Source organism: Lepidothrix coronata, unplaced genomic scaffold, assembly GCF_001604755.1.
Source record: "Lepidothrix coronata isolate B3197 unplaced genomic scaffold, Lepidothrix_coronata-1.0 Scaffold145, whole genome shotgun sequence".
Lineage (NCBI taxonomy): Eukaryota > Metazoa > Chordata > Aves > Passeriformes > Pipridae > Lepidothrix > Lepidothrix coronata.
This window is the reverse complement of record NW_016690325.1, coordinates 1,602,514-1,621,329: the sequence shown is the minus strand read 5'-3', so window position 1 is coordinate 1,621,329 and position 18,816 is coordinate 1,602,514. Positions and strand designations below refer to the sequence as shown.

General features: G+C 40.6%; 1 protein-coding gene across 1 annotated transcript in view; it reads right to left on the bottom strand.

Moving 5' to 3' along the window:
• Positions 1–991: 991 nt before the first annotated feature.
• CPZ (carboxypeptidase Z) overlaps positions 992–18,816 on the bottom strand; it is a 38,404-nt gene continuing 20,579 nt past the window's right edge. Inside the window, exons 7-11 of the mRNA XM_017828014.1 lie at positions 13,165–13,323; positions 8,581–8,716; positions 7,375–7,514; positions 3,516–3,615; positions 992–1,824 (exon numbers count right to left, since the gene is read on the bottom strand). Coding sequence (XP_017683503.1) covers positions 1,469–1,824; positions 3,516–3,615; positions 7,375–7,514; positions 8,581–8,716; positions 13,165–13,323 — 891 coding nt within the window. The 3' untranslated portion in view covers positions 992–1,468. The remainder of the gene's footprint in view (positions 1,825–3,515; positions 3,616–7,374; positions 7,515–8,580; positions 8,717–13,164; positions 13,324–18,816) is intronic.

Below are 18,816 nucleotides of genomic sequence, written 5' to 3'. Positions count from 1 at the left end.
AAAAAAATGACCACAGAAAACAGTAGTAATACCTATTACTGGAAATAAACTCTGGAAGTCTATCTCTTGCTCAATTTTCCTTGGCATATTTAGGGTCCAGAGTTCCTTTAACTTGGCAAGCCTGGGCAAGGAACACTTATCCATGTGCATGCAGTACATTCACTCCCACATAATTACATTATAAATACTTGTTAATGCTATGAAATCATTTTCTTTTATTTTAACATAGTCTCCAGTCCTGCAGACATTCAAGCACATGAATAACAGTCTCCTAACTTCAATCAGATTACAACTGGGAATAAGGTACTTAGCCATGTGCAGCATCTGGTTGCAGAATTAAGATCATTCATCTCTTGGGTCTTCTTAGGCAATTTTAGTATGATATGTGCACATGGATTATGGGGTTCATGCAATGTGGGCTGCTTTACCTAAGACGAGCAAAAACGTTTTCACAAATTGAAGGGCAATCCACACGGGTCATCCAGCAGCTCCTGCAGAAACTACATCAGCTCCAACAATCACCCAGTTCACACCCTGTGGCATTTAGATGGAGAAATACGGTCCGCATACAGAGTTCATTAACCCTTCAAGCCAAAAGGAAGTGCGGGCCTATGTGTTTCATCAAAATTAGGGACTTTTTTTTTAAATGACCCTAAAAAATAAATTGCATCTAATATTTGACAGAGAACAACATCTTGCAAGATCGCTATTCACTGAGGTTTTACCCAACTATCTTGAAAAGAAGTCTGTGTTTTGTTTGATGTCTACAAGTTCCATTAACAAGTACGTTGGCTCAGAATAATGCGTGATGTTAACAACCTTAGTGTAATATGTCACACTTTAACCTAAATTCCTCACAAATTATCTCATTTGTTTTTCTATGTCATAGGATTTATTTCCAGCAGTAAAGACATTTTTCAGTATTTTGCTGAAATACATTAAAAACCTATTTTTAAATTAAAAAAAACTTTTAAAAATTAAAAAACCTCCCAAGATTTTTAGCTGATATTAGAAGAAGTAATGAACTGAAATTAATATGCTAATATGAAAAAGAGAAAAGAGTTTTCTGAATGTTTCTGCAAGTTGTTTTTAGTATATAATCATTAATGCATTAAAATGTGTACAAAAATGCATTAAAGGATCAGGAATATTTTCCTGCAGGTACTTAGGACCTAATAAATAATGGATGTGATGATTAACTACATGGGCAGAAGTACAGAGCATTACCAAGAAAAAAACTGCATAAAATCTGGCCTTTGATTGTATGTGCACCATTTTTTTTTTAATATACAAAGAACCCACTTGAATATGCTCAGTTGTGTGTGAAGAGAAAACAAAAGAAGTAAGCGCGCTTGAATTAACATTGTATTTTCAAATGAAACATTTAAATATTGCCAAGAGCAGTGAGGGTGTCTGGAACCTGGTGGAAGGGCAGCAGAGGGAGCTGAGCAGAGCACCGTGATGCCCTTCAGCGCTGCTTGAGCAGCCACAGAGGTTTGTGCAGGTCTAGAGAGCTGAAGTAAGACCACCACCAGGGCTTCTCCCTGCCTGGTGATGACGCACCTCGGGCCTCGGGCTGCCTGTGTTGGGCATGAGGGTCAAAAAGTTCCAGTGGGTCGTACGGGTCGTACGTGTTTTCCATGGAGCGGCGGAGGAGCTTGTTGGGCCAGGCCTCAGCAGGTCGCAGCACGAAATCGACTCGCCCAGCCTGTTTCATCTTGGCAGGAATGGTGACCCTCTTCATCACCCGGCTGTATCCCGGCGCTTGGGCACTGATTATGTATGTCCCTGGAGGCAGGAGTCGCCAGTAGTCTCCATCAGCAGCTTAGGAAAGGCAAAAGCACAATAAAACTCGATTTTTAGTCTCGCACCCTTTAAAGTTACACAGTCACATACCCGTGCGCACACAGATAGCACAAGCATTTAGGGGGCAGGCTGTGAAAGGATCTCACGCTCTGAAAAATGTTTGAATGCAAACTCTAGATGACAAAAAGAGACTTTGCCTGTGAAAACTTGGCCTTTGGGAGCTAATGGAGTAAAATTCACATACAAAATGTCAGCAACTGCTGTTCCTGTATCACAGGGAAGAGAAACTTTCCTCCGTTCTGCTTTCCCAAGGGTACAGAGAATAACTCCCAAAGAAATTAATTTAAAGCTATGTGAAACTTAAGAAAGTGAAATCAGAATCCAGGCTGCAATATATATATTTAGTATGTCTAAGGAGCTAAGAAATCCCTGCTTTTATTAAATTACATTCAATTACTTTGCAGACATTCTAGCACATGAGACTATGGAGTCAGAGCTGCAGCTGGTATAAATTGCCATTAGTGTAAAATGGGTGTAAATTTCCTCCAGCTGAAGGTTAGAGCCTGCAGGAAAAATCAGGGAATTTTAAAACAGAAAAAATTATTCTTCATTTTATATTTCCTTTATTTTGAATACTAAGTCTCTTAGCTAAATAAATGTTACGTTAATGCTATTTTCTTGTGGAATTTCTTTTTTTTAACACTGAAATCAAAAACTTTTTAATCATATAACATTCTTAACCCCACCTAACTAAAGAACAAATACTCCTCTTTCCTTCAATATAAACACATTTTTATTTAATTCTTAATCCTTTAAAGGTTCACTGCCAATGAGAAGCCATTGTCTAGGAAGAAGTTTGAAAAAGACCCTAATTCATGCCAGAGTCTCCCACCAGCCAAAACGATCTGCATCATCTCCACTATTGTATCCCCTCTAATGCTAGTTTTTTTGGAAGCTGGAAAGCATCCATTACATTATAAGCCATTCTGGCTTTCCAAATTGATTCAACAACTGCCATTAGAGCAAAATGTTACCATTCATGTCTTCTGTTTTGCACTCCTATGGCCTACCCTGTTCTCACTGAAATCAATAATAAAAACAGAGCATTGATTTCAGTGACAGCCTAAAAGCTCAGAACTTTATGACTGTGAAAATTAGCAGTTACATGCCCCTCAGTACATGTTTACCAGTTGGTGGTAGGTATAATAATTCAATGCTCTAGTTTTTTTGCATTTAATATAACTATTGTACAAAAATTGCATGTGTTTATGCATTTCCACATGAATAACAAATGTTGCAGACCTTTCAATTACTGCAATTATTCTAGTTGTTAAAGTCAGAGTAGATTCTAATCTACTATCTACAACATGCTCACAATATCTCAGCTAACTTATTCCATCAGTGCTCCACGATGATTACAGCCCCTGAGCAGAGCTATTGCCCTACTTCCCCAAACATTGGCTTTGGTGGACAGCAGACAACTCCAGGTAAAATTTTTCATGGCAAGAACTCTGTCATGCCAGAGACATGTCAAACTCAACAGCCAGCTTGACATGTCTTCTTTCTTGTTATTCTAGAAGCAAAGACACAGCTGAGCCTTCAGTTCTCTGTTAAGGTGCCACTTCTATCAAATATGACAAGACTTTTGCAGATTCAGCTCTCAGTACTTTCCCTCTGTCCCAGAAAAGATCTTAGACTGAAAATATTACCTGTGGTGACATCATGTTGAATGCCCCTGACTGAAATACGAGCATTTTTTATTGGGTTGCCAAACTTATCAGACACAATTCCTTTTATCCCCCGATGAACCTGGTAAAGCAAAGCAAAGTTAGATGGCAGTCACTTATTACAGTACCACTTCCTCAGCTTCTACAAGAAAACCCCTGCAGAGAAGAAACTGTCAAAAGGTTCAACTTGTTACAGAGGGTCTCAGGTGCTAATGCCCCTTCAGATGACATTCCCTATTTAGGGAGCTACAGGGGGGCTATGAGAAAGGGATAATGGAATCAGAGCTTTTTTTCGGGTGAGGAATGTGGCTCTGCATTGAGAGACCCTTCTGTGCATAAATCACTGGCACCTCATGATCTGACCACGGTATTTAAAGACTGCTTCTGAATGTCTGCCCTAGACCCAGAACCAGAAAGAAACGAAAAGTTAAGGCTTTAAAAACCAATCCGAGGCTCTGTACACAATGAGAAGGCATCACTTTAGGTGCTTGGGACTCATCATTGCTCTGCTGCCTACGCTTCACTACCTGTCAGAATGTAATGACAGCAGTGCATGATATCCTTTCATCTTCTCTACAAGCACAGAACTGAACTGCTCAAGCTGTTGAGAAACGTGCTTGATGACAATCTAAAGAGCAATATGAATTCTGTCATACAAGGAGGTGCACAAAAAGCTCACTGTATTTGAAACTCAATAAAATAAAACAAAACAAAACAAAAAATCCAAGTGTTTAAAAACTAAACCTCTTATGGTTCTCTTTTTACAATGTTCCAAAATGAAAATATTTGTCGTGGGGTTTCTGTGGCTGGGTTTTGGTAGCGGGGGGGGGGGGGTGGGGGGGTGGGCTACAGGGGTGGCTTCTGTTAGAAGCTTCTCCTGTCCTGTGGAGTCAATGCCGGATGGCTCCAGGACAGACTTCCTGCCGCTGGCCAAGGCTGAGCCAATTAGGAGCAACAGTAACACCTCCTAGATAACATATTTAAAAATAAAAGATTGTTGCACAGAATAAATTCCAGCCAGGGAAGAGTGGAGTGAGAACATGGGAATAACAAGGTAGACACCAAGGTCAGTGCAGAAGGAGGGGCAGGAGGTGCTCCAGGTGCCGGACCTTAGGCCCCTGCAGACCGTGGTGCAGACCATGGTGGAGCAGCTGTGCCCCTGCAGCCCATGGAGGACCACTGGGGTGCAGAGACCCCCTTGAAGCCCATGGAGGAACCCATGTTGGAGCAGGTGGATGCATGAAGGAGGCTGTGACCCCGTGGGAGGCCCAGGATGGTGGGATGTCCTGCTGGAGACCTGCAGCCCATGGAGAAGAAAGCCCCTGCTGGAGCATGTTTTTCCTGGGTAGGACCTGTGGCCCCTGTGGGGGACCCACATCAGTACAGCTCATTCATGAAGGACTGCACCCCATTGAGGACTTACCCAGGGACAGCAATTTGGGAAGAACTGCTGCCCGAGGGATGGACTCACACCGGAGAGGTCCATCAGGGACTGTCTCCCATGGGAGGGACCCCACGGGAGCAGGGGAAGGACTCCTCTCCCTGAGCAGTGGCAGAAAGAACAACTGACCAGAACCACCATTCCCTGTCCGCCTGCACCGCTGGGGGTAAGAGGGAGAACATGGAAGGAAGGAGGGGTGGGGGAAAGGTGTTTTTAAGATTCTTTTATTTCTCACTCTTTGGTTCTTATCCTGTTAGTAATAAATATAAGTATTATCCACACTTTGAGTCTTGTTTTGCCCATGAAGGTAATCAGTCACTGACCTCTCCCAGCTCTTATCTCTACTCATGAATTCTTAGCTGTTTTTTTTTCTCTCTCCTCTGTCTAGTTGCAGAGGAAGAGAGTGAGTGGCTTTAGTGGGTACCTGGTATCTGGCCAGGGTCAACCCACTACAGTATTTTATGCTGGGAAGTCTATATGACCTTTTCAAGTGAAAAATAATTCCATTTTGATTTTTTGTCTGAACTGTTATGATCAACTTGAGCTGTTCTTTACTTCACTTTCCCACCTCCTTATTTTCCTCTCATTTTGCCCTCCCCAGTATCCTTTGTCACAAAAGAATAGAAAAAAAAGCACAAAGCATCAAAACAATGGGAAAAATATACTTGCTTTTCTGTTGGAGTATAAAGACATTTAAAAATAAACATTAAAATATCCAACTTTACAAAAATTCATAATAAAAATCTGAAAATAAAATGTCTGGTCTAGTGACAGCAGTTTTTTATTTAAGGTGAGACTGTGTTGTCACTGCTCTTGTTAAAAGGCCATTCTGTACTGAGTGGAGCTATTCCCAGGAAGATTTAGGAACAGCTCAGTATAAGGACTTGAAAACTGGCCCTTATGATGAAGCATTGCAATTTGTTTTTCAGCATGGGCTTGAGGATTTATCTTATGGATAGTGGATAAATCTGGTCAGAAGAGTCATCTTGGACCCAAATTTAATTTGCAGTGTAGACATACTCAAACAAGTATGACCTCATTCAACTTCAATAATAATTTTGCAATTACAACATAACAGGATAAAAATGACAAAACTGAAATTTCTTTAACAATGTTGTTTTGGTTTCCTTTAGTAAATGAACTATTTTTCATTTTTCCTCAACTCCGTGCCATATGAGTTTGGGAGAGTGTTTTGATATTAATTCTCATGGGGAGAAGGGATAGGCATTTAGGAAAATGAATTCTGCTTCTGTGCGTTAAACCAAGTGGATTTGTACACACACCAAACAGCCTGGTACATATCAGAATAAGAAAAGTTTGAATTGGTTATGGCAGACTTAATCCTTATCGGGGGTAATTCAGTCATCCTTATCTACAAAGTAGTTTTGCTTACTGTCCTGCATTTACTCAAAAAGCTTTTCCAGCACAGACTTCTACAGTATCTCACACTATAAAATCTTTACATCTTGAAGACTTCAATTGCAATATATATGGATTTAACCCAGCTCCATTTGGATTCACTAAAACTCATTTTCATCAGACAGCTGTAAAACGAAATGAGTTTGGTGGTCTGTACTGTAGACTTTATTGAATGATAATACTTACCACAAGTAGCAAGAGGTTGCTTAGAAAGGCCATAAAAACACTCCTAACAATTTTAAATTACTGCGTACTCTATCAAAATAAGGCATGACAGAAAGCTAATCTACTAATGGCTGAGAGAAAGATGAGCAACTTCTGTTTCTGTGCTCACTTACTTATTGTCAGTGAGATATTTGTTTTTGCTGAGCTTAAACTTATTATTGAAAATTACTTTTAAATGGCATTTTAATGCTCAGAGACACACAGTTGTTCCTTTGGAAGATCTGGCTTCAGATCTTTAAAAACTACTTCCATAAAGAAATCAAGATGGAAAGTGTGTAAATGGCATTTCTAGCAAGATTTTAGCTTAATCTAAATCTTGCTGTGGGATGGTAGGATTTGGGACACAAACACAGAATGTGGAAAGGAAAAAGTTTCAGGAAGGTCTCTGGAGAGATGATCTTGTTGCTTTAATCTTCAAGAGAAAGGTTGATTCATACTTTTCTGAATATGTGGGTTTTCTATAGTGTTAAATTTTGGACACATGATGTATAATATTGCCCAAAGTATTCACAGATCATTCCCTTTCTCAGTGTTTTCAAGGCCTTTACAGTCCTCAGTCTCAACTTTTCCTGCAGTACAGGCAGAATATTTTCTGTGGGTACTGCTAGACAGACTGAGGCACTGAGAATCTTGGTGGAGTGTCATGATTGATTCAGCCCTATCTTGACAACTAACTAGGGGAACAGTAAAAAAACTAATACTGACAATGAAAAAGTTAAACTGTGAACACAAAGGTCTGTAAAAGCAGAGCCATACCATTTCCATGTAATTCAGAAGGGCACCTTTGTTTTCATGCCAGATTGTAAACAGTTCTTCCTCCAAAGGAAACTTTTCGCATCCTACCTCCACGGTAACTTCAAAGCAATTTGTGTGAAGGTAATTAAAATCTGCCATACCTATAGGTTTAAAAAGAAAAAGATGAGCTCATGAACAAGCAACGTAGCCTTTAACTGCAGCTTTGCTGCTGCAATCAGCTGAATGCCGTCCCAGTGGGTGTAGATTATTATGTTGCAAAGAGTATATGCTAGTATATAAAAAGTATTCAACAAAATCAGAATTCAACAACTTGTTTCAACTACGAATTAACTAATGACAATGACACTTCTTTGAGGCAAAAAAGCATAATTTTAAATTATTATTCTCCTGACCAAGAAGTAGCGGTAGAGCGATGAGGATTGGTTAATCATGGTAATTGGATAATCGGCTGTATCAGAGGTGATTGCCAAGGGTCACCAGAACAGAAATGACCTTTTGCCATTATTATGTTCAAAACTGTTTCTGTACAAAAGACATTGGATATAATTTTGAGAAGAATGTAAGCCAAAGATACTTAAACCTAATTCTCACCCATGCCCCAAAGCATTCTCAATGCCTAGTTTCAACATAATTATTTGGGGATCAAGCTGAGTCCTATTTGAAAACACAACTGAACCACTGCTGAAAATTTATGAACACTGATATTTCATCCATGCCAGTATTGCAGGAATCCTAAAGAAAACACAATACTATTATTGGAGGAATCAAATTAACAACAAAAGCACAAATGAATGGGATGTTTGTAATTTTCCCTGAAAAAAAAAATTATTTAAACAGATTGAAAAATCAGCACTTGCAAAGTGGATTCAAACTCGTGCTGCTAAGGAATGAGAGCATAGCATTAAGCATTTATTTCTACATTTCAGATTTGAAAAACAAAATTATATTATACTAAAGCAAATTTAAACCTTGCATAACTTATTAAATTTCCTGAAGTCACAATGGGGCTGAATACGTCCCATGTCATCTGAATACAAATGTTACCCACATACATTTTGCTACTTAAATCCCCTGCAAGCTACGTTTTGCAGGTGTATGACCTTAAGCAAATTGAAATGAATAGAGTTACTTTGTTCAAACCCTTGTGTCTTATAAAGGTCACACAGAGGTTTTACCTCACTTGATATGACAGTAAAGTGGTTTTACCTCCAGTGAAGCTGTACCACTCAGCACCATTTATGATACCTCCACGTTTTACAAAGTTTCCACCACAACGTAGTTCCGATCGGTCCGAGATGACGGGGTGTGCATCTGCATAGGCTTTAGCCAGCATTTTAAATACCTGTACCAAACAGTTTTGAAATACATTTGCTTTTACAAACTGTAAACATTGTCATTGCTGCTAGTAACTATTGCTGTTGCAAGCCCAGACAATGAGCCACCCACCCAGACACTGAGCCCCCTTGAGACTGAAGGAAGCAATGAACTGCTGTGCAAGGAAGTTTTCATTTTTTGCTAGGAAGTTTTCATTTGTCTTCTTCTCTAAGGTCCTTCTCTGCAATCCAATATATTTAGCCAGAGACAACATTTTGATTACCAGTGGATTTTGTGATACTTGGCTTCTATCTATCATCTGGGACAGGAGCAGAAGGCTTGATTGGTTGTGCTTCAGGTCCCAGATTTTAAAGTTGAAATTATCTCTCCCTGTTATCATAGAATCCTAGAATGGATTGGGTTAGAAAAGTCATTAAAGATCATCTTGTTCCAACCCCCTTGCCATGGGAAGGGACACCTCCCACTAGATCAGGTTGCTCAAATCCACATCCAAACTGGCCTTGAACAGTTCCAGGGGTGGGGCATCCACAATTTTTCTAGAAAACCTGTTCCAGTGTCTCACCACCCTCACAGTGAAAAATTTCTTCCTTATATGTAATCTAAATCTACCCTCTTTCAGTTTAAAGCCATTCCCCTTTGTCCTATCACTACCTGCCCTCATAAAAAAGTCCCTCTCCGTCTTTCTGGTAGACCTCCTTTAGGTTGCGTTTTATCTTTTGCTATTTTTACCCTTTAAAAAATACTTATATCACCTTCAGTCCAACTAGATTTTCACACTGACTGCTGCTGTTTAAAATAGACTGTGTCAATTTGCTCTGCACTTATCACTCACACAGGCAAACCTGACGGTCTGATCTCAATGACAGTTGCTTCTTTGTGGGGCAGAAACCATTCCCAAAAAGTGAATGAAAGGATGTGGTGATGTAGGATGTCACCACTGATTTCCTAAGAGTGTTGATATTGATGAAGAGCAGAGCAGTCACTACACAAAAAGAAACAGTGACAGTGACAGAAGAAATAGAAGTGATCTGCAGAAACCATTTATTTGAATCATGTTCCTGCCCTTCTTTTCCAATATTTATTCCAACTTTGTACAAAAATCCCCCCTCTCCTTTTTGTTTATTTGAACTTCATCTGCAAAGGCTATGCTTTCAGAGTTCAAGATTGAAATTACAGCAGTTATCAGATGCTATTTGATCCTACTATTCATCATCAAGAGTTTCACTGCATATTGCTTAAGACAATGTGTGCAAGGAGTTGGGTGACTAAAATACTAGTTTTAGAAATAATCCTAAAACTTTATCCTTGATGTCAAAATGACGAATCAAACAACATTGATTAATATTTATGGTTGTTTCTAATAATCACAAAGCTGAGTCAATTATGGAATCAGATAGGTTACCAGGAAAAGGTGGAAAGAGAGTGTAATATAAGTGTAAAGATAATTTACCAAAATACTTCTGATAACCAGACACTAAAAATTCTGACTTAATATAAAACATTTCTGCAGCTTCCTTGAGTTTCTATGTGTCAAAGTATTGTCCAGCACAGAAAATTAAGTATCCTTCAAAGTTCTGCTGAAAAGAAGTGGATGTTAATTAAATTAAGCAGAACTTTTACTGCCAATAGTTCAGTGCCAGACTCAATATCTTCCGTTTCTACCACCAATTTGGGTACCACTTCTGAACATCCTGTGAAAGGTATTTGCTAAAAGTTTTGAATGTGCCAATGTGACTTAGGAGTACGTTCCTCAGCTTTTACAACGACATCTGCAGATGTGCTATTTTCAGTGACCAAGTCTTCTCTTTTTTCACAGCAAGGGGCGTAAGGCTTTTGCCTGGTCACTAGTGCAAGTGAACGAAGACAAGTGGTAGTGAGAAGAGAAAGTGAGAATTCCAAAAGCAAGTTAAATAGGTTTTAAAAAAAAAAAAGTTACACTTTTTTTGAAAAAAATTAAAAGTTCCTGGATAACAATACATTTGTTATTACTTAGCAGCTAATGGACCTCAAAAAAAACTTAAATGTTTAGGTGTAATACTGTGGAACAAAATGGGAAAAAACACAGAGGATTCCTTGTGTCTTTGGTAGCATGATGCTTTATTTCATAAAATGAGGTCAGTGCTGTTACCTTGGTCAGCACTTTTACCCCACTAATTGTCTCAGGTTGGGGTTTTCAGGGGGGTGAAAGGGAGTGTTTCAACTCACCAAAAGGAGTGGACTTGACTTGTTGTGGACCTTTCTGCTCTGGTGAGCAGAAGCATCGATGGAACTTCTTGTGTAACACAAAGTGAGTGCCTGCTATTAACATCTGCCTCCCCAGAAGTCAAAACATGGGAAAGTTTTGAATAGGTAGGCTGAACCGGATGCAAGAATGTGAGTGTAAGGACATGGTTCAGCTTCGAGACTCTTTGGTCTCCGCAAGTACCAGCCCAGGCTGTGATACAGGATAAAGAGGCTTGAAATCTGCAGTGTCTTGGAGCAAGTGCCAAGAGAATCCTTGTGCTACCACACACACACCACGACAGAGTGCGGGGAGGTGGCAGCACCCATACAGATTTTCAAACAGGGCAACGTGGTTTGAATATATTTGTCAGAATTTGACTTTTTAATATTTTGCCATTATCTGCGCTGCAGCATTTCACCCTGGGCTGAAAGTTTCCTCTTGCACAGAAAATGGGAAAGGTCAGCAGTCAGGAAAAAGGTTATGGCTAATGTATGGTAGCTAAACCAAACTGCTTTATTTTGAGATGGAGGTTCTCTGCCAGCAGCTTCTGCAGATGACATTGCTTAAATGCAAGTCACTTCACAGACATGGGCTTTGTAACTTTCTGTGCAAAATTTGAAGTGATACTGATAATGCTGTTAAGATTCCTGTGCTGAGTCATTTGAAAAATTTGGTTTCATTGAGCACACCCCTGTCCCCCTGCCACGTATGTTTTAAACTTCCATATTTGCAGCCAACTTCCCAGACTTTGTAGCCACTGACTATGCAGCAGTCACCAGTATAAGGCTCCCTGTCTTACAGTTGCAAACCAGGGATCCTCCAGGGCTTGTCCAGCGGTGCACTGCTCTGAGATGGAGCCCTTTGTCTGTGTGACTGTACCACTTCACTCAAAATACACATGCTGTCCCAAAGTGGAGATGATAGAGGGACTGCTGTCCTTCCATTCCAAGGTGAACTGCATTATAAGGCACACATGGCCATATTCCTTCACCATGTATTCTTAAACAAGGATAACCCTAACCCAGGCAATGGGATATAAATGAACATGTTTATGATTTCCCCTAGTCCTCACCAAGAGCTTCTGTAGCTTTCATTAGCATCCACCAGATATTTCTTACATAGGTTTTTTACTGTGGAGTGCCTGGTTAATTTTACTGTTAAGTCATTTTCATATGTGCGTAGTAAGTAGGTATTGTAAAGCTCAGAACAAATGGATTGATATACAAATGTTTAGCATTTATTAATTTATTATTAAATATTTAACATGTGGTAGTGAGAACTGTCGTTTTAGAAGTCAGACCAGAGATATGCTCAAAGATAACGGATGCTTCAAGTCAAAGATCAACTTCTGACTATTTTCAACTGCTGTTCGTTATATAAAGAACCACTTTTCTTAGGAGGCCAGGGACATTTTTAGCATACTCTAGAAGGCTGATAATCTAGCTGTTCTCCTAGTGGGCATGTAGGCAATGAATACTAGATTGAGGAAACCAAAGGGAAATAGGAAAGATGGCAAAAAATTTCACAGAAGATTTACAGTGTGTCCCAAATGGGGAGCTTTCCAGGGACGAGAGGGGGAAACCTTTCCCGTTCAACTGACCTGGAATAAATGTTACAAGGCTGCCACCATATGGTAGCCAGTCTTGTTTTTTTCCCCTCTATAGATTTCAGCAGAAAATAATGCTGTTGGTCAGGCTTGTTCCTTTTCTTCTCGAAATCACTGGTAAAAATATCACAGCCTAGTCCCCTTAAAAATTAAAAGCCTGGATTTTCCTAGTCTGTGCTTTATGAAATCATATTTGGCTTCACAAAAGATGGGTAAATCTTTCCAGACCATGCTGATAGTGTGTAAATGATCCTATATTTTAAAGCACATTAAGTAAGTCTATAAATCAGAATCTCATAAAATTCTGAGTTGGAAGGAACCCACGATCTCATCAACTCCAGCTCTTAAAAAAATGGCCCATATGAGGATGAAACCTGAAATCTTGACATTATTAGCACCATATTCTAACCGAGCTAATTTCATATTATATGTACGCTAATCTCATATTATATATACACTTGCATTATGTACATAAACGTGATTTATTACATATTTAACACACACATGCATATACAGAGAGACACACCTACACAACCTAAATAAATCAAAGTTTGTTATTTGTTAAAAGAAAACATTTCCACATGGAAACCACAGGAGTTTGCTCTTACTGCAAAAACAATATTACCTTCTCATCAGGTGTAGGGGAGAACATTTTTTCTTCCATAGGATGCATTGAATAGTCATAAGGATAGGTCACAACCAGCTCACCCCCATGGAGGCTGGCAGAGAGCACAAACGGGATAGACCTCAACCACTTCATGACTGCTTTTGTCTCAGGGGCCACCTGAAATCCAGAAGAAAAGAAAAGCTGTACTAGCCATGCAGCTCCAAAGGGATTTGGGCAGGATAAAGGCCAGTGGAGAAGAGAGTGTGTCAAAGAGAACGTTGAGGCTCTTTGGCTTTTCCATCCGAAAGGTTAATAAGGGGAGAAAGTCAGTTCACTCCAGGAAACAGATGAGACATGTTGTTCACTGTGGAAAAACTGGGGGGAAAAAAATAAAAGAGAAACCTTGACAGAAGAACAACTTTTAATTACAGTGACATTTTCAGCAGTTCAAAGTGATGATGACAGCTTTTTAGGCTGAAAAATTTGTAGTGTTTTACCACTACTAGCAAATCAAACTCCTTATCTAATTTCATTTCTGAATCAGCAGGATTGACTGTGGATGGATAAACTGGAATTCTCATCACTTGTTGAAAATACATTTACTATCCTTTGGTCCAGGTTCATCTGCAAATAAATGAAAACTAATGCATATAATAAAGCACAGCAATGTCTGCAGTTTACCTGCAATGAACTGAAGCAAATAAGTTTCCTTTTCTTTTTTTTTTTTTTGACATTCCCTCCTCAGAAACACAGGTCAAGGGAATTCCATAAGATGCTCAGGCACCCATGCTTTCTCCGGAACGCAGGAGGCTCCTTCACCCCCTCTTTCTGAGGAGTAATTTCAGGGCCTTGCTCCCATGTTAGTTCATTCTTAGGGATAACAGTGTCATCTGGTGGCCGGTCCCTGCAAGCCCAGATTCACGCCAGTGCCCCTGGAGAGTTGAGGCTCTTTTCCTTGCAGCTGAGTGAAGTTACCAGAGGAAAAGCAGGCGAGGGCAGAGGCTGCTCATCCGAAGTCTGCACAAATGCAGATATGCAGGTTTTATAAAAACGAGAAAGATCCGTTATGATGGACTTAATCCAGCACCTATTTAGGGCTGCTAACATTACCTGTGACCCTCTGCTTTCATTCCATCAGCTGTCAGAAAACCAGGGAGCCAGGGCTCCAGAGTGCCTCAGAACTGGTAACAGCGAATCAAGTCAACAATGTGCAAGAAAAAACCCCACACAAAGCAAACAAACAAGTAAAACCCAACTGAATAAAACCCCTAAAGACCTATACATTAGTGTTGCAATAATAGTAATTCCTGTTTTCTTTGGATCAGTCCCTAACCTGCTGTTGGTAAATCACAGCTTTGAGGATGCAGCAGATAGCACAAACCCAGGTGTGGATCCACGAAAAACACTGTGAAGCCAAGGTGCACCATGGATGTATTATAGTTCCAGTAATGAAGCAGAAAGTAAAGGAAAAAGCTATATCTAAATATAGTTTTGCCTAGAATGATTTAAGAAGATATCACCACACCGCTTCCCAACTGAAGCAGGAGACTACCTCCCTTCAGATGCCACAGTTATTAACTGAATCCTTCTATTTTTCAGATTTCCTTAAAATGCCATTCTGCAGCTGATGAGCTGAACTCTAGTACCTCTAGCCAGTGCATCTGTGAAAGGCTGGACCTCATACTTGGGAAGAAATAGAATCTGAGTGTTCCCACTGCTGTAAGATGAATCATTAAAGCAGGAGTTTGTGGTTAGCACATGGACACGAGCCAGTTTGTGCCACTCATCCTCAGGAGAAACAGGGCAGGTTCATTTTATTTATCAATATAGTGGTAGCTTCTGAATCTCTGTGTCACAACCCTTTCAACTTTGGCATTATAAAGAGGCAACTTAAAAAATGAGGTGTAATAGGTAAAGGCTGATCAACTCAGAAACACACAGAATGCACTTGGCACATCAGAAACAACCAAGTTTTTTGCATAATTGGGATGATTAAACACAGAGTTTCCAGGAAGAGAATGACACAAAACCCTCCATTTTTTAAAAGGCAGATAAAGAGCCTCCAAAAGGAAAGGACAAATGTTCTGCACTTTTTGCAGTCTGACACACCCACTCACACAACGCAGAGGCAGGAGAAGAAAACGGCGCAAAGGCTTCCTGACAATGAACCTGGCAGTGTCCAAAGAATGCTATCTGCAGCAAAGTATTTGTTTTTCTGGTCTTTGTACCTTGCTCTGGGATGATCTGATGATGATCTTTGTTCCAAGAGAATTAGGGACTGGATCAGGCACTCCTACCCTAATCCCAGAAGGGCTTCATTCTTCCTTTGAGCCCATCTCCTCTGAAGAGCAGAAGACCCCAGGTGGCTTGTAAGGGACTATAAGTGTCACTGTCTGCCCTGTGGATCCCTGTTTGGGAGTTCTTGGAATGGCTGAGCACCTGCCACCAAGCTCACACCCTACAAGCCCCACAACAGCAGCACTCCCAAGGAGGATGCTGCCCCAAAATCTCATCAGCTCCCTGCCCTACTGCAGCTGCCCCACTTCCCACTGCCCAGCCAGAGAGGGCATACCTGGCACAGCATCAGCCCTGCTTTCAAACAGCACACTTGGGTCTTGATAAGAAGATTTTAAAGTTGCTTCTGCAATTCATCAGGCAAGTGTGAAATGCACAGTTTTATTTGAGAGCTCCTAATTTCAATCCTTCATCCTAATTAGCCAACTCACTTAGTAGATACCTGCATAAGCCCGGAGACAGTGCCATGTCACAGAGCCAATGTCTTCTTGAAGTGAATGTTGTGGTAAATCAGGAGTTTCAATGTCACTATTTTTATCCTAATAGCATTTCAGTGACATCATGTACAGAACGATTATGGCTTTGAAATGTGCACATCCTGGTTCAGCTCCACCAGATGATAGCAGGTGCTATGTCACTCTGGCCTTTGACTATTCATAGACTTTTCCTTTAATGTGGGTTTTGTGGGTTTTGATTCTTTTTTTCACCAGGGCTCTTGCTTTTAAGTTATATGAGATCAATTTTAAAGTATCCATTTCACAAGAACAATTCAGGGAACAATTAGAAAACAGATAAATTATTTCTGCATAAGTATAGAGAACAGCCACTACCCTTTTTAAACCTGAATCTCATTTCTGTTGATTATACTGCAATTAGTCACTGTCTCCATGGCTTTCAAAGATTTCTTTTTTGCCTTTTAGAGACAGCCAGACTTATTTTCTTAAAGACTATGCCAGCCTCCACTGGCACAGACTTCCAAATTCTGTTTGAATCAAGCCAATTGAACTGACTTTATTTCAGATGAAGCCTGAAGTACCTCAGTCTGAGCCCTCAGACCACTTATTACAATAATTCATAATAGTGGGGAACAAAACATCCTGTACAGCAAGGGTTATGGGGAGCAGGAGCTCTCCTGAGCTTAGGGGATTGGCTGAGAGCTTGCTTTCTGTTTTCTGATCTTTATGCAATGCCCTGCAATATTCAGATAATTACTTTAATAAGGTAGGTAACAAACACTATTAAGTAAATGAAAACTGAGAGGCTGGTATTGAAACATTCAATCTAATGCTCCTGCATGCACAAAGCCAACTACTGTGAGAGCCATGGGTTCATCTGCCTGACAAAATTGAGGCTCATCATAGGAGAGCTGATTTGGCTGTCCTGTGATACCACCAGCAGAGGAGAGGGACAGGAGGCTGCAAGACCACTTACTGCCAGATTTATGAACCATATGAAAAGGCAGTCAGCAGGAAGATTTTGTGGTGCCATCAAGGCCACAGGCAAATTGGTTCCCTCACTTGTTCCGCAAAGCATACGGATTTGGAGATGCTTTGAGTGTTGTTAAGGCCAGGATCAACTCTGGGGTCAGGAGAGCACCTAGAAATTCCCTAAGCTTTGGTGCTCTGAGGAGTGAATCCTTGGATGATCACCCTCTTTATTCTTTAAAAGCAAGAAAAGATTTGCAGGTGAAGCAAAATATTTATAATCCCAGGTCTGCATCCACTGAGGCAGAGCTCAGGCAAGGGGTGTGGTGTGCCAAGGCTCCCTGGCCCTTTGTCTCTGGTGACACATAAGCCAGGATGACCAGCACACTGCAGCTGGGGCAGAGCTGTGGCTCTAAATGTGATAGCACTGTTAGGCTGTTTCCACCCATCCCTCTAGACACTGCAATGTTACACAGTGTCTAGAAAAGCTAAATACATGGTTATAAAGATGACTTCTGCAAGTGGCTGCCTACCACTGTCCATCTCACAGGTCAGCAAAAGGAACCAGGGCAGAAGCAGGACTTGGAGAGGGAGGGAGGAGGTTGGAACCAGAAAATCCAGAGAATTATAGGAACTCTGCACAGTGTGAGACAAACTCACAGTTTGCACTGGGCAGTGGCAAGAAGGGGGGCAAAGATATGTTTATCTTTATTCTGTGTTGCTTGGGTCTTCAATCGTGCACCTCTGGAGAGAGAGAGAGAGTGAATACATGGATGGAGGGAGCTATCCATGTTTACTTCCCATGCTGGAGCAGGGGAAGAGTGTAAGGAGTCCTCCTGCTGAGGAGGAAGGAGCATCAGAGATAACATGTGATAAACTAATCACAGCCACCATTCCCAGTCCCCCTGCACCACTGAGGGAAAGGAGGCATATAGAATTCAGGTGTAAAATTGGGCCTTGGAAGAATGGAGAGGTAGAGGAAAAGTGTTTTTAAGATTTCTCATTACTCTACTCTGATTTGATTCATAATAAATAGAAGAAATATAAATAATTCCCCAAGCTGATACTGTTTTGCCCATGATGGTAATTGCTGAGTGATGTCTCCCTGTCTTTATCACGACCCATGAGCTTTTAGTTATATTTCCTCTCCCCTGTCCAGTTGAGGAGGGGAGTGATAGAGTGGCTTCGGTGGGCACCTGACATCCAGCTAGGGAGAAGTGATTCAGCACAGGGGTGAATCAAAATCTTTGACTTTTCTTCAAAAATCCTCTTTTTGTTTTTTTGTCTGTTTTCATTTTTTATCTGTGGAGCAGATCTCAGGCTCTGCTCCACAGTTCTCAATCCTTCTTTCCCATCTGAGTCTCTGTACCCCACTTGCATTTCTCAGCTCACAGTTATCTGTCATTATTCAGTCAAAAGTTGAAAACTTTCAAGTTTGTGACCTTACACTCATGCAGAAACCCAGTGACATGAGCTGGGATCTGTATGATTACATACATAGAACAGAATAAACTTTTTGAGCTTAGTTATGTCAAAAATCAGTGGTCTAATACTCTGCCATACCGAGTCTCTCAAGCTTTGCATCCTCATATGCACATTGTCCTGAGGAAATTATATGCTTTTATTCAGATTTCACTACTATGAAATGGTACCAAAATGCTGTGGCAGCATCAAGGATGCCTTTGGGATTTAGACATGGCTTTACACAAGACCACCTGCAGCACAGTAGGAACCTGAAGTATGGTCTCTCAAATCTTCTGCTAACACACCACCTGCTGAACAATCCTGTTCATCACCTGACTGAGGCTTTGTGCTAGCAATATAAAATTGAATTAGAATAAAATGGGTTTAAAAGCAGAAGGAAAGCAGAGCTCTCAATACCAAAACTACTGATTTAGCTTCCTGTGATTCTGCTTTCAGGGGGAACTAAGTTCTATTGAGAGTTGCTAGT